Source organism: Elephas maximus, chromosome 3, assembly GCF_024166365.1.
Source record: "Elephas maximus indicus isolate mEleMax1 chromosome 3, mEleMax1 primary haplotype, whole genome shotgun sequence".
NCBI classification, from domain to species: Eukaryota; Metazoa; Chordata; class Mammalia; order Proboscidea; family Elephantidae; genus Elephas; species Elephas maximus.
In genome coordinates, this window is record NC_064821.1 from 202,285,389 (window position 1) to 202,299,188 (window position 13,800).

The following is a 13,800-nucleotide window of genomic DNA, read 5'->3' on the forward strand; positions in this document are numbered from 1 at the left end:
GACATAGCCCAAACATGGGCTATCTCGCTGGTCCTGGCATTTTCTCTTCTCCATTTACATGAATTAAGATTTAAAAAAAATGATGAATATGTGTCTAAAAGACATTATCAATATTAAAAATAGAGCCATCAAAAATTAAACTAGATAAAAAAGCGGAGCGATTCTGCTGTGGTTAGCAAATCATTAAAGATGAAGTAGTGCTTTTCAATGGAATAAAATGGCTAAAAGCCACTAACAAAGTTCTGTGCAGACTGAGGCTTTCATAATAGGAGCAGAATTTATTAGTGTTATGGGACCCAGGAGAAGTTTCTCATTTTGAGTTCCTGAGTTATAGCAGCTCCAGTCTTCTCTGGTGCCTAAACCTCCTACCTCAAGCTAGAGGCAATGGGTAGTCCATCTCTGGAACCACCATCTCTTCCCCGATCATCTCTCAGGTAAAGGCAAGGAGAGCTGTCAATGTTTTTATAGTAGAAGTTTACTGGGAGTAGAGACTTTCTCTTACATTCCGGGTTCCTTTTATATAGTGAACACACATTACATGATTGTTGAACTGATCTCCAGTTTCAAGGGAAATGAAGAGGGAATCTTCCTAGGATGGTATCTTGCATACGATAAAGAGTTAGTACAAATCAGAGGACCCCCAGTCCTCATAACCCTTTCTCTCTGTGCATCCCCAGGGCCTGTATTCCAGTGTGGTGTGTCCAGGGGCTGTGATGACCAACCTGACGTATAGAATTCTGCCTCCTTTCATATGGTTGCTGCTGTTGCCGGTCATACTGTTGGTGAATAAGCAATATGCCTTTTCATTATAAAAACATGGTCACTTTGGATTATAGAAAATTAATTTCAGATGTGAGAAATGAAGATAACAGGAGTATATGTAAATTAAAAAGTTTCAGGCATTTTTGAAGCTTATTAGTTCTTTACTTCCAGGTTTAACTTGGTGGAATTTTATTTGGCATTCTTACTCAGCTCACAAAGGGTTTTCTGAGGCGGCGTAACTCAGCAGGTACCACCAGGTGCAAGGCAAGCACCTTAGCACCTACCGTCTTACACAAACCAGACCCCATCTCATGTTGGCTGCCCGGCTCTGGGAAGTGTTTGAGTGAGGGACCGTGGGAACATCAACTAAGATCTACCTTTCTTTCAGAAAGTATTTCCCAAAGTGTGTTCCTTAGGAATCTAGTTCTGCTGTAAGATGTTAGTAGGTAATAATGAAAGCAAGCAAGCAAGTAAGCACAAAAGAAAGAAAGAAAGGAAGGGAGGGGGGAGGAGGGAGGGAGGAAGGGAAGGGAGGGAGGAAAAAAGTTTTCATGGGAATGTTTCTTTGTTGTGGAACTTCTCAAGATCTTTGCTATGCTAATATTACTACACCATGTGTGAATTCCTAGGAGGGGGGATATAGTGTACACTGGTGGCACAGTGATTAAAGCGCACAGCTGGTAACCAAAAGGTGGATGGTTCGAACCTACCAGCCGCTCCATGGGGGAACAATTCCATAAAGATTTATAGCCTTGGACACCCTATGGGGCGGCTCCTCTCTGCCCTATAGGGTCACCCTGAGTCGGAATCGACTCAATGGCAATGGGTAGCCCAAATGTATTTAAACACAAACGTCCTTCTTTGAAGAACATCTGGTGACAAGAGTGTTGGAACTGTTGCTTTTAGGTAATGTCTACCCCTAATATAAACCAAAAGGTAAAGACTGCTCCATATCTTTTTTTTGTGTGTGCTTTAAGTGAAAGTGAACAAATCAAGTCAGTCGCTCATAAAAAAATTTATACACACTTTGCTATGTGCTCCTAGTTACTCTCCCCCTAATGAGAGAGCACACTGCTCTCCACCTTGTATTCCCCATGTCCATTCAGCCAGCTTCTGCCCCCTTCTGCCTTCTCATCTCCCCTCCAGACAGGAGGTGACCACATAGTTTCATGTGTCTGTTTGAGCCAGGAAGCTCACTCATTTTCTATCTTCTAGTCCAGTCCAATCCCCATCTGAAGAGTTGGCTTTGGGAATGGTTCCTGTCTTGGGCTAATAGAAGGTCTGGGGACCATGACCTCTGGAGCCCTTCTAGTCTCAGTCAGACCATTAAGTCTGCTCTTTTTATGAGAATTTGGGGTCTGCATCCCACTGCTCTCCTGCTCCATCAGGGATTCTCTGTTGTATTCCCTGTCAAGGCAGTCATTGGTTGTAGCCGGGCACCATCTAATTCTGGTCTCAGGCTGATACAGTCTCTGATTTATGTGGCTGTTTCTGTCTCTTGGGCTCATAATTACTTTGTGTCTTTGGTGTTCTTCATTTTCCTTTGCACTAGGTGAGTTGAAACCAATTGATGCATCTTAGATGGCTGCTTGCTGGTGTTTAAGACCCCAGACACCACTCACCAAAGTGGGATGCAGAATGTTTTCTTAGTAGATTTTGTTATGCCAGTTGACCTAGATGTCCCCTGAAACCATGGTCCCCAGACTTCTGCCCCTGCTGCTCTGGCCTTTGAAGCATTCAGTTTTTTCAGGAAACTTCTTTGCTTTTGGTTTAGTCTAGTTGTGCTGACCTCTCCTGTATTGTGTGTTGTCTTTCCCTTCATGGAAATAGTTCTTGTCTACTATCTAACTAGTGAATACCCCTCTTCCTCCCTCCCTCCCCACCCTCGTAACTATCAAAGAATATTTTCTTCTGTGTTTAAACTATTTCTTGAGTCCTTATAATAGTGGTCTCATACAATATTTGACCTTTTGCAACTGACTAATTTCACTGAGCAAAATGCTTTGCAGATTCCTCCATGTTATGAAATGTTTCACGGATTCATTGTTGTGTCCTTTATCGATGTGTATCCATATCTTTGTTGTTGCTGTTTAATGCTCCTCCTTCTGACAATGCTTAGAAGAAAGATTGGAAAGAAATATGCTAACATGTGAACACAGTTGCCCCTGGCTGGGGCCATGTCTATTTTTTAGCTTCTTGTAATATTCTTTATACTTTCCAACTATCTAAAATTAACATATATTAATTATTAAATTGGAGCTCTGGTTGTGTGGTGGTCAAGAGCTCAGGCTGCTAATCAAAAGGTCGGCAGTTCAAATCCACCAGCTGCTCCTTGGAAACCCTATGGGGCAGTTCTGCTCTGTCCTATAGGGTTGCTATAAGTCGGATCTGACTCCATAGCAGTTTTTTTTGTTGTTGTCTAATTATTAAATTAGAAAAGATTGAATAAAAATTATGTTTTTATCATGCTGGATAAACTACCAAAAATATTGCAAGTGTTTAATGAGTAACTTCTTTCCTTTCCTTGCTCAGCTGCGCTTTTTTGTGAACTCTTTCACGATGACACCTTATAATGGAGCAGAAGTACTGGTGAGTGTTAAAGCTTCAGGATCTTTCTCAACACAGTGAAATAGAAGTAGCTACTGACAGCGATGGCCCAGGAGAAGTGAACTTATTTGCCAGACTTTGCTCATATTATCTAAGAGAGGTCAGCGTATTGTGTTAAGGATTTGAGAAATATCTATAATTTGTGCTCCTAAATGTGATGAAACTGCCATAGCACGAGAGTTAAAATGTTGTTGTTTTTGAATATCTTTTAGTCTAACTGTGAGATCATTAATCTGAAATTGTGATAGTAAGGTTTTATCAGGCCTTCTACAAGGCTGCCTAAAAATTGTAAGGGTTTTCCTAATTTATTTATTTTTTTTGATTGTGCTTTAGGTGAAGCTTACAGAGAAAAGTAGTTTCTCATTAAATACTTAATACACCAGTTGTTTTGTGACATTGGTTGCCAACTCTGTGATGTGTCAACACTCCCTCCTTCTTCTCCCCAAGTTCCCTGTTTCCATTCTTCCAGCTTTCCTGTCCCTTCCTGCCTTCTAGTCTTTGCTTTTGGGTGGGTGTGCCCATTAGTCTTGTATACATGATTGAACTATGAAGCACGTCCCTCACGTGTGTTATTTTTTCCCTATAGACCTGTCTAATCTTTGGCTGAAGGGTGAAGCTCAGGAGTGACTTCAGTACTGAATTAAAAGGGTGTCTGGGGCAGGGTACTTAATTTTAAGGAGTTTCTTGTTGGTATAGCACCTTAAGTTAGAGCATAAGGCTCAACAGAATGTTTATAGCAAGTAAGTGCTCTTCTATTTGCCAAGAAGTAATAATAGAGAAAGTATAAGTATTTTGGTGTGAACTCTGAGTTTACAATTGTAGGGTCTATCAGGAGGATGAATCCTCAGTTTGGCTAGATGGGTGCAACCCTCGTAGCAAACCCTGCCTGAACCGGTTTAGGGCTGCTTTTCTGGGAGGGTCCACTGGCAGTAGAATTCCCAGAGCCCATCTGCTTGGAGCCCTGGTGGCACAGTCGTTAAGAGCTATGGCTGCTAACCAAAAGGTTGGCAGTTCAAATCCACCAGCCGCTCATTGGAAACCCTATGAGGCAGTTCTACTCTGTCCTATAGGGTCACTTTGAGTTGGAACCGACTTGACGGCACCTAACAACAACATCTGCTGTAATTCTCAGCTGCCCATTTGCAAAATGAGCTATTTTTGCAAACAAATCAGGTATATAGCCAGGTAAATCCTCACATATAGTCTGAAGGAGAATAAAAGATTCCTCTACTTGTATGAGAAATTGTTCTGGAAAAACTGGTTGCACAGTATCTGAGGTTGATGGCTTTGTTTCCTCAATGCGATCGGTGAACCACAAGATATAACAGTGATAGTTTGGTACCATGTCCATGTCAACCCTTTCAGTAATTTGGATGAGATGAGCAGCTAAAGTGGACATAAGCCTTCCTTATCCTTCTCTCCTGGGTCTGGGTGTACCTGTTCTCCAATTCCACTTGGAAAACTAGACTAATAATAAATGTGTGCCAGCACTAGATTGCTATGCTGCTGTAACAGAAATACCACAAGTGGGTGGCTTTAAAGAACAGAAATTTTATTTTCTCACGGTTCAGGAGGCTAGAAGTCTGAATTTAGGGCACCATGTCTAGTAGAAGGCTCTGTTGGCTTTGGGGGAAGATCCTTGTCTCAGCCTCTGTAGCACCTTCATTCTTCGGTTCCCAGTGGTTTTTACATGGCATCTTACCTTCTCCTCCATTTGTGCTGGGCTGTCTGTGTGTCTATACTGCACTTTATATCACTCAGAAGTGAGTAGGTTTAGGATGCACCCCATGCCAATATGGCCTTATTAACATAACAATGAAAACCCTATTTTATCCACAAATATAGGAGTCGGGACTCCAACACATGTTTTTGGGAGACACAATTCAGTTCATAACAATGTCTATAAAACATGTTGAATTAGTTTCGGTTGAGGGATCTGTTTTGATCCGCACGTGGTCATTCCATTTTCAAGGTTCCAGGAGACCAGGGATCCGTATCTTGCCTTGATCCGTTGTGCTAAGTTATACTAGGTGGAGCCTGAAGGAAGGAGACAACTCTAATGGGATTCTTTTTTCCTTTAAGTAATTTGTCAGGACATTGCTAATCAGTTTGTCCCACTTCCTTCTGGTTCACTTTCCACGTGAATGGAATCACCGAACAATAAAGGATTTGTCATATTTGTTCAGCCTGAGGTGCTCGGTGACCAGGGCCAGAGTCTCCCTTGGCTGGGGAGGTGTGAGTCACTGACATCCCCATTTCCTTTCCAGTTATGGCTGTTCCAGCAAAAGCCCGAGTCTCTGAACCCGCTCATCAAATACCATAGTGCTACCACAGGCCTTGGAAACAATTATGTAAATCCCCAAAAGGTAAGCTATTTTAACGTTGTTTAACTTGGAGTAGGGAGGCCCCTGCCTTCTCTACAAACTTTTTTGGCCACTCCTGCCACCCTCTTCCTTCTCTTCCTGAGTTCCAGCCACAGAGCTCTTCCTCCGGGATCTTCATTACCTCATGCTTCTTCTCACCTAACGGTCTTTGCTCAGCTTCTTCTTCCTTCCAGAAACTCTCTAAACCAGTTGCCATAGAGTGGATTCTGACTCATGATGACCCCAGGTGTGTCAGAGTAGAACTGTGCTCCAGAGGGTTTTCAACGACTGGTTTTGGGGGAAGCAAATCATCAAGCCTTTCTTCCAAGGCACCTCTGGGTGGATTCAAACCTCCAACATTTTGGTTACCAGCTGAGCACGTTAACTGTTTGCACCACCTATGGATTTGAGAAACTCTCTACCTCACCCTTTTACCTTGTCAATTTCTCCTTTCCTGTCAGGTCATCATAGAAGCCTCCCTTGTCTTTCCAAACCTGCTTTAGGCTTTCTTAGCACCTGTGCTTCTCCTCCATAGCCGTTATCATAATTGTGACTTAAAAGCTAATTGAATAATTACTTTGTTGTTATTTAGCTCCCCTTCCAGAATAAATGCTCTAAGAAGCAGGGTTATATGTGCATGTTTTCTGTGTCCTTAACTCCTGACACAGGGCCTTTATCCCGCGTAGAAGATAAACATGTGTTCAATGAGCTGCCAAATAAAGGAGAGCCCTGTATTAACTGGAAACTCGGGTTGCACAGTGGTTAAGAGCTATGGCTGCTAACCAAAAGGTCAGCAATTTGAATTCACCGTCTGTTCATTGGAAACCTTATGGGGCAGTTCTACTCTGTCGCTATGAGTCGGAATCGACTCGACAGTAATGGGTTTGGTTTTTGTTCTGTGTTAACTGAAAGTAGTTTTCCTTTAACTGCTCTTTAAGACTTTCTCGGACCAATATCATTTTGTTCATTACCAGCTACAGTAGTTTTTACTATACAATTTTTTTTTTTTTTAATTTTGGTGAAAGTGTACACAGCCAACATACACCATTTCAACAATTTCTACATGTACGATTTAGCGACCTTGGTTGCATTCTTTAAGTTGTGCTACCATTCTCCTATTCTTACTGAAATTATCCCACCACCGTTATCTTAAATTCACTATCCCCTAAGGTTCCCATCCAGACTTTTGAGTTACCATTATCAATTTGATCTCCCCATAGATAATTTTTTAAAAGAGCACAATGCTTAAAGCAGATGTACTTTACTAATTAAGACAAGCTTTTTTTTTTTTTTTTTTTTTTTGGTTCAAAGAAGGTTTCAGGGGATAGTTTTGGTTTAAGGTTTAAAGTTTAAAGATTATATCAGTATAACAGTTTTGGGGGTTCATTCAGGCTCACTGGCTCAAGAAAGTCTGGATTCCATTGAGAATTTAAAATTAAGCTCTGCATTTTTCCCCTTTTAGATCAGGCACTAAGGATGCAGAAAGAGAGAAAGAGAGAATCTTTTTAGACTCATAACAGTCTATAATAAGAAAAGAGAAAATTTATATCATTAACCCACAAAAAAACTGTATTATTTTTATCTCAGTCACATTTAAGGCTTACATAAAACTGCACCATTTTTCACTGTTTTGGCCCCTGTAAAGGTGCATGGGAGCTCTGGTGGCACAGTGGTTAAGAGTTTGGCTCCTAACCAAAAAGGTCACCAGTTCGAATCCACCAGCCACTTCTTGGAAACCCTATGGAGGCAGTTCTACTCTGTCCTATAGAGTTGCTATGAGTTGGAATTGACTTAATGGCGGAGGGTTTAAAGATGCATGATGTGGTCATTGATTTGGAGAGGAAGTTGGGGGGAGAAACAGTGGGGTGTTTTCCTGACAAACACCAGCCCATCAGATGTCTTCATTGGATTGGCATATTCACAGGCATGAAGTACTAGCCTGGGACCTGGATGTCAGTGACTGGTCATGTCTTGTTTTCTGTTCTCTGTAATGAGAGCACAGCACCTATCACATGATGGTGCATGATATAGATTTTTAGAATGAATGAATGAATGAATTCTCAGGCAATAAGACAGTGGGTGTTCTATCTCCTGACCAGCAACCCTCACATTACATATATTATCTTAGATTCATATTGGAGTTCTTTAATAAAATTCAGTCCCCCTAATTATATTAAAACTCTGATAAAATAATGAGAGAAAATGAGGGGGAGAGATTGATTCTTGGGAGAAAAAGAATGATTTGACTACAGCCACAACATGGGTGTGATCTAAGATCCAGGCATGGAGTGACTCCTGCCAATAAAGGGGAGAAAATCCAAATTTTTGTCTCCTTGATGTTTCCTGTGCCTCAGATGCATTGTAATGTATTGCCCTTGATCTATTCTTGTTGACAGTTTCTTATCAGACTCCTAGCCAGAAACTAATTCTTTTCCCTCAAGTTTTTCCTCTCGTTTCTAATCTCTGCCAGAGTTTTTGCGAGTAGGAAAATGAACACAATTCCCCTACTTCCAATGTACTTCTCACAATTTCCATTAAGACAACATCTTTATACACAAGCATATATAGCATGTCCAAGTGAGCTCATCCTCCCATGATCTTCGGATTTTGGGTGGCCTAGGCCTTCTCAGGAGCCCTGGTGGCACAGTGGTTAAGAGCTTTATTGCTCACCAAAAGGGTGACAGTTCAAATCCACCAGGTGCTCCTTGGAAACCCTATGTAGCAGTTCTGCTCTGTCCTATAGGGTCTCTGTGAGTCGGAATCAACTCAATGACACAGAACAACAATGACAGGCCTTCCCAGGAGTACCTGCGTGGTGTAAATGGTTAACTGCTAACTGAAAGGTTGGAATTTTGAGTCTACCTGGAGGCACCTTGGAAGAAAACCCTGGTGATCTCCTTCTGAAAAACCAGTCATTGAAAACCCTATGGAGGGCAGTTATCCTCTGACCCATATGGGATTGCCATTAGTCGGAATCAACTTGACGGCAACTGGTACTGGTAACAGGTAGGCCTTCCCAGGGTGAGGTGAGGACTCTTGCTCCTCAGGTGTTCCCAATCCTGGGAAATGGCATCACCTTCCATGCAGGTGTCTAATTTAGGAACCTGAGCACCATCGGGAATCCAATCCAACCTTACTCTCCCTCTCTGGACCTAATCAGCCACCAGGTTCTATTAATCATTTTCCTCTTAAACATTTTCAAATTTGCTCCCCCTCTTTATTCCTGCTACCCTGCTCTCATTTAGTCCCTCAGCCTCTCTCCTATGGACCATGCCTCTAGTCTTATCTGCTACTTCCAGTCCTGTTCCCACAAATTTCTTCTCTCCATTGCAGCCAGAAAGATGTATCTAAAATCCAAATGAGGCTGTAATCTTTCCTTGCTTAAAATCTTGTCAAGTAGCCAGATTCAGACAAAAGTCCAAACTCCTTAGTATGGTATATAAGTAGATTTGCTCATTTTATGCCTAGTGTTGTTAAAAAATCAGCAGCTCTCAATTCAGCCCCCAACTCATGACGACCCCATGCACAACAGAACAAAGGGCTGCCTGGAGCTATTGTGGTCCTTAGGGTTTTCACTGCCTGATTTTCAGAATAAGATCACCAGGCCTTCCTTCCTAGTCAACTTTAGTCTGGAAGTGCAGCTGAAACCTGTTCAGCATCATAGCAACACTCAAGCCTCTACTGACAAACAGGTGGTGGCTACGTGTGAGGTGCATTGGGCAGGAATCAAACCTGGGTCTCCCACATGGGAGGTGAAAATTCTACCACTGAACCACCAGTGCCCCACTTTTTTTTTTTTTTTAAATTGGTAGCATTCCCTTTCACTTAAAAGAGTCCCAATTTGGGTGATCAGTTATATACCCACTGCTTTTGAGTCGATTATGACTCATAGCGACCCTACAGGACAGAGTAGAACTGCCCCATAGAGTTTCCAATTATATAGTCACTGTAAATACAAGGTCCTTCAGGATCTGACTTCTACCCACCTCTCCAGCTTTTATCTACCGCTAGTCACAGTAATTGACTCGGCGGCACCATACAATAACAAAAGTCACAGTAAACTCATCAGTTCCTGTGCTTCCTCCTCAACCTGGAGCAAGATGGCTGCAGCAGTTCAGGGAGTCTCATCCAGACTTGAAAGATTCTGAAGGCTGAAAGCCACTATTTCATCTGTGTCCAATTCTTAGGAATAGAGATACCTTCCCCAGAAGTCCTCAGTAGTCTTTTCCTCGTTTCTAATTGGCAAGGGTGGAGTCACATGCCCTTTCCCGAATGGGTTATTGGTGGGGGAATAGAGTGACCACGATGGGCGTACTTAATGATTTGGGGATGGAATAGTCACCTGTGACTACACTTTGAACTGAATTTGACTTGGGCTGTGTTCACTTCACTGGACTGAAAACTCCCTGAGGTCAGGGACTGTGCCAGATTTGTCTTCATACCCTTAGTCTGTAGCACAGTGCCTGACATGTGGCAGGTTTTGTTGTCCTTGTTGGACTTTTGGGTGGAAATGAACAAGGCAGCATTAAGTACTGGAGACAGGAGGGGCTTTGGAGACAGTAAGAAACATAGGCTCCATCCCCAGCTCTATTCTTGCTGCCTGTGCAGCCTCAAAAATATTTAAGACCTCTGACCTTCCAATTTCTCACCTGTAAAATGGCAGTAAGACAACACACATAACATATATAAAGCACCTGAAACAAAACCAACTATTTCCTGTCGTTTTAGTCTAAGAATTTTTTTGAGTGAGGCAGCTGCCACATTTGTGGTGTATGTGTACACACTTGTGAGTGTGTGTGTGTGTGCATGCACACATGTATGTGGGAATACCTGTAAGGAAAATAAGAAAAGCTATCCTCTAAGAAAAATGTCGTTCAGCTATTGCCACCTGAATTTATAAGATCATTGCTGATTATTTGAAATGGATGAGATAAAAAGCTTGTTTTAATCTAGTTTTTATTCCTGGATAGTGTTTCTGAAGTGTGCTCATGGATTATCATCATCCCTGGAGATGATTTATGGAAAAATTTTTATGGTCCTATCATCTGGCAGAATTCAGCATGGTATATTTCTCCCCTTTCATGTTCATAATGACATTAACAATTGGAGAGGTCCTGTGGTGGAGAAATTTGTTTTCATTGCTTAACCCAGGTTTCCCCAAACTCATTTTAGCCCAGAATCCTTTTTTCCTAGAGCATTTACCAACATCTCATGGTATACCCTTTGGGAAACTATATTAGTCCAATGACTAATTTTTTGGCCCTCAAGGCTACTTTCCTGGACCTGCCATCTTCTCCACTAAGGAAGATCAAACTTTTGATTTTCAAACAAAATTCAGTGGTGGGAAATCAACTGAAAACATGTGTTTCCATTTTCTGTTGTGTTTCGAAGAAGGCATTTCATACCTCTGGACTGGGATTGAACTAGGCAATCTGTAAAACCTCTAACAACTCCAATATCCTATGAAAAAAACTGCAAGATGACTTGTGTAAATAAGGTGGTTATTTGTATGTTAGTAAAAACAATTTTATTTATATTTTAGTGATATTTAGGATTAAATTTTAAAGTCGAGATGAGTTGTAGAACTCTTCAACCTAGGGATTCTGATCCCTTGGAATCAGATTTCAGAGAGTGCATTCTCCTGAATGAGAATTATTTCCAACCTCTGGAGGGCTATGAGGTAAAAGGGAAATACATACAGGTGCGTACTTACTGCTTATTTTCTATCGTGAGAGCTTGTCCATTGAGAATCAGCTGTTATAACAGCAGAAAAAGCTACTTATCTCTCTATGCGTGGGTAGGTACGAAAGAGTCTTGATTTTGGATTTGAAGTCCCTGCTGTATTTAGTACAGGCACGTGCTGACTATTTGGTCATGCCACCAGTAGTGAGAGCTTCTGCTATGGGGACGTGGGTACTAAGGGAGCAGTGAAGCTCAGGTCTGTCAGCTTTTCTGTTTACGAGGAGTCCCAGTCGGTTTGGGAAGGGATGGGGTTAGGACTGTGAGATAACATGTCCTCACGTTCTCAGTGATTACTAGAGTTCCTGTATTGCTTCCTCGGCAACTCTATCTTGCTGGTCTCTTTCCTTCCATGACTTTTAATTTTCTTTCTAAAACATGCCTTCCTTGCAAATCCAAATTTTATTAATCTCATTTTCCTTTACTTTTAAGATCCAAGTTATACCTAGTTTTGCTTTTGTTTCCAGATGGACGTGGATGAAGACACTGCTGAAAAATTTTACCAAAATTTGCTAGCCCTTGAAAAACGTGTTAGGGCCACCATTCAAATCCAATAGCCAAAGCTGAGGATGAAGCTCCTGAAACATGACCACCTCCCACTGGCATGCTGAGAGCACTCACTGCTACTAGTTGATGTGAGTGTTTGCAGTGAACCACCACCTGAAACCACGAGATTGCTTTCTCTCCCAGCCATCATTGAGAAGAGCATGTGTGTGAGTTTATGGGCAAGAGCGTGTTCCCCGTAAGGAATATGAGAGAAAATATCCTCTAGGAAAAATATCATTCACCTTTAATTTTGTAGCCATATTCTGCAAAATTGCATCCAATCTTTTATTTAATCATATCAAAATAATTATTGGAACCACTAGTTATTCTGCTCATGGCAGCCTATTTTCTGGGGCTTAAGGGGAAGCTATGAAGGAAATAGGCTGAGGACTCAATGATGTCTATGCAAGCACATGGAACCCACTCTCTGTCGCTCTCTCCACAGCTGTAGGCGGTATGAATCATGGATTGGCAGCCCCAACTTTTGTTCCTTGGTTTTGGATACATTGTCTGTGCCCTTTGTTTCATTTCCCCATTCCATATGGCGTGTTCAGAGAGTGTTCCCAATCTTTTCAGCAGTGAATTATACGATTAAAAGTCTTCATACATGGCTTGCCTACATTTTCTTTTTATCACACATTTTTGAAAGAACGTTTTATTAGTAATTACTTTGAGTTGAGAGGGTCCATGTAATTATTGGATATGATTGCAACCAACGTGTGCCAAGTGGGTCTAGAGTCTTTGTATGCGTTTTTCTCCTTCTGCCAGGAAGGGTTCCTTATTGCCCAGTTTCCTAATGCAACCTTAATGGAATTAAACAGGAGCAGTTCAAAATAATTTAATTAATCACTTTAAATTTCGTTTATAATTTCTAACTGATTCATGCCTACCCCTAGGACCTGTAGCAGCAACAGGTTCATCACTACTGGGAAGGTGAGAAAGTTAGGGCATAGTTTAAAAAATTGACACCTAATTTGGTAAAACATTTTTTTCCTATAAATCTCAAGTGGGCCACCTGCTGGCCATATTCGAGTTGAGGCCCACATAGCAAATACCTGTATTCTTTGTAAATGTGACTTAAATCTCACCTTGGTGAGATATAAACATGGAATGGTTATATTTGTCTCCAGTAACTGCTACCAACTTTGCTTATTACTACTACCTTAGTCTGATGCAATAACTCCGAGACACTTCTGCTTTAAAAGTTTTATTTCTGGTAGATATTCATTCAATTACATTTCGGTTGTGTTATATACGGTCCTTGTCCAGTTTAAAGTTCTCATTTCCCCACCCCAGCGGGGCTTCGGTATTACTGCAGTTTTTACTTCAGGCGGAAAAGCAAGGTGTGGTCCCCATCTCTCCCTTCTTGTCTTCAATGTCCAAATGTCTGCCCCAGCGGAGTTAGGGATGGGGATGAGGGAAAGAGTTGGCTTATTCAATAGCCCACACATTTCTGGCTTCCCTTTTTTTTTTTTTTTTTGCAGTAATTCTACTTTGTGAGGATTAGGGATTTAAACTCTTCTTTAGAATTTAATAAGCTAGGCCAAACAAGGCACCAAGCAGCAACTTTCCCTTTGATTGTGCTAAGTTGTGCAAATCAAGGAAAATTCATTGTATTGAAGAAGAAAAATGTATTAGACTAAATGATAACATTTAGACATTAGACTAAAATCTATCTAGTTAGAAAGTTTGTAAATGTACAGTTTTTATGGCAAAGCATGAAATTCTATTTGAATAGAGTGTACTAAAGTAGGGGATTTAGAAGTACAGACAGATCTGGGTC

General features: G+C 41.4%; 1 protein-coding gene across 3 annotated transcripts in view; it reads left to right on the forward strand.

The window, feature by feature from the left end:
- The window catches only part of LOC126073895 (3-keto-steroid reductase/17-beta-hydroxysteroid dehydrogenase 7-like), a 33,528-nt gene extending 20,912 nt beyond the window's left edge, over positions 1-12,616 (forward strand). For all 3 annotated transcript variants that reach the window (XM_049881095.1, XM_049881096.1, XM_049881097.1), the window contains 4 exons: positions 678-782; positions 3,295-3,351; positions 5,637-5,735; positions 11,939-12,616. In XM_049881095.1, coding sequence (XP_049737052.1) covers positions 678-782; positions 3,295-3,351; positions 5,637-5,735; positions 11,939-12,028 — 351 coding nt within the window. In that variant the 3' untranslated portion in view covers positions 12,029-12,616. The remainder of the gene's footprint in view (positions 1-677; positions 783-3,294; positions 3,352-5,636; positions 5,736-11,938) is intronic.
- The last annotated feature ends 1,184 nt before the right edge of the window (positions 12,617-13,800 follow it).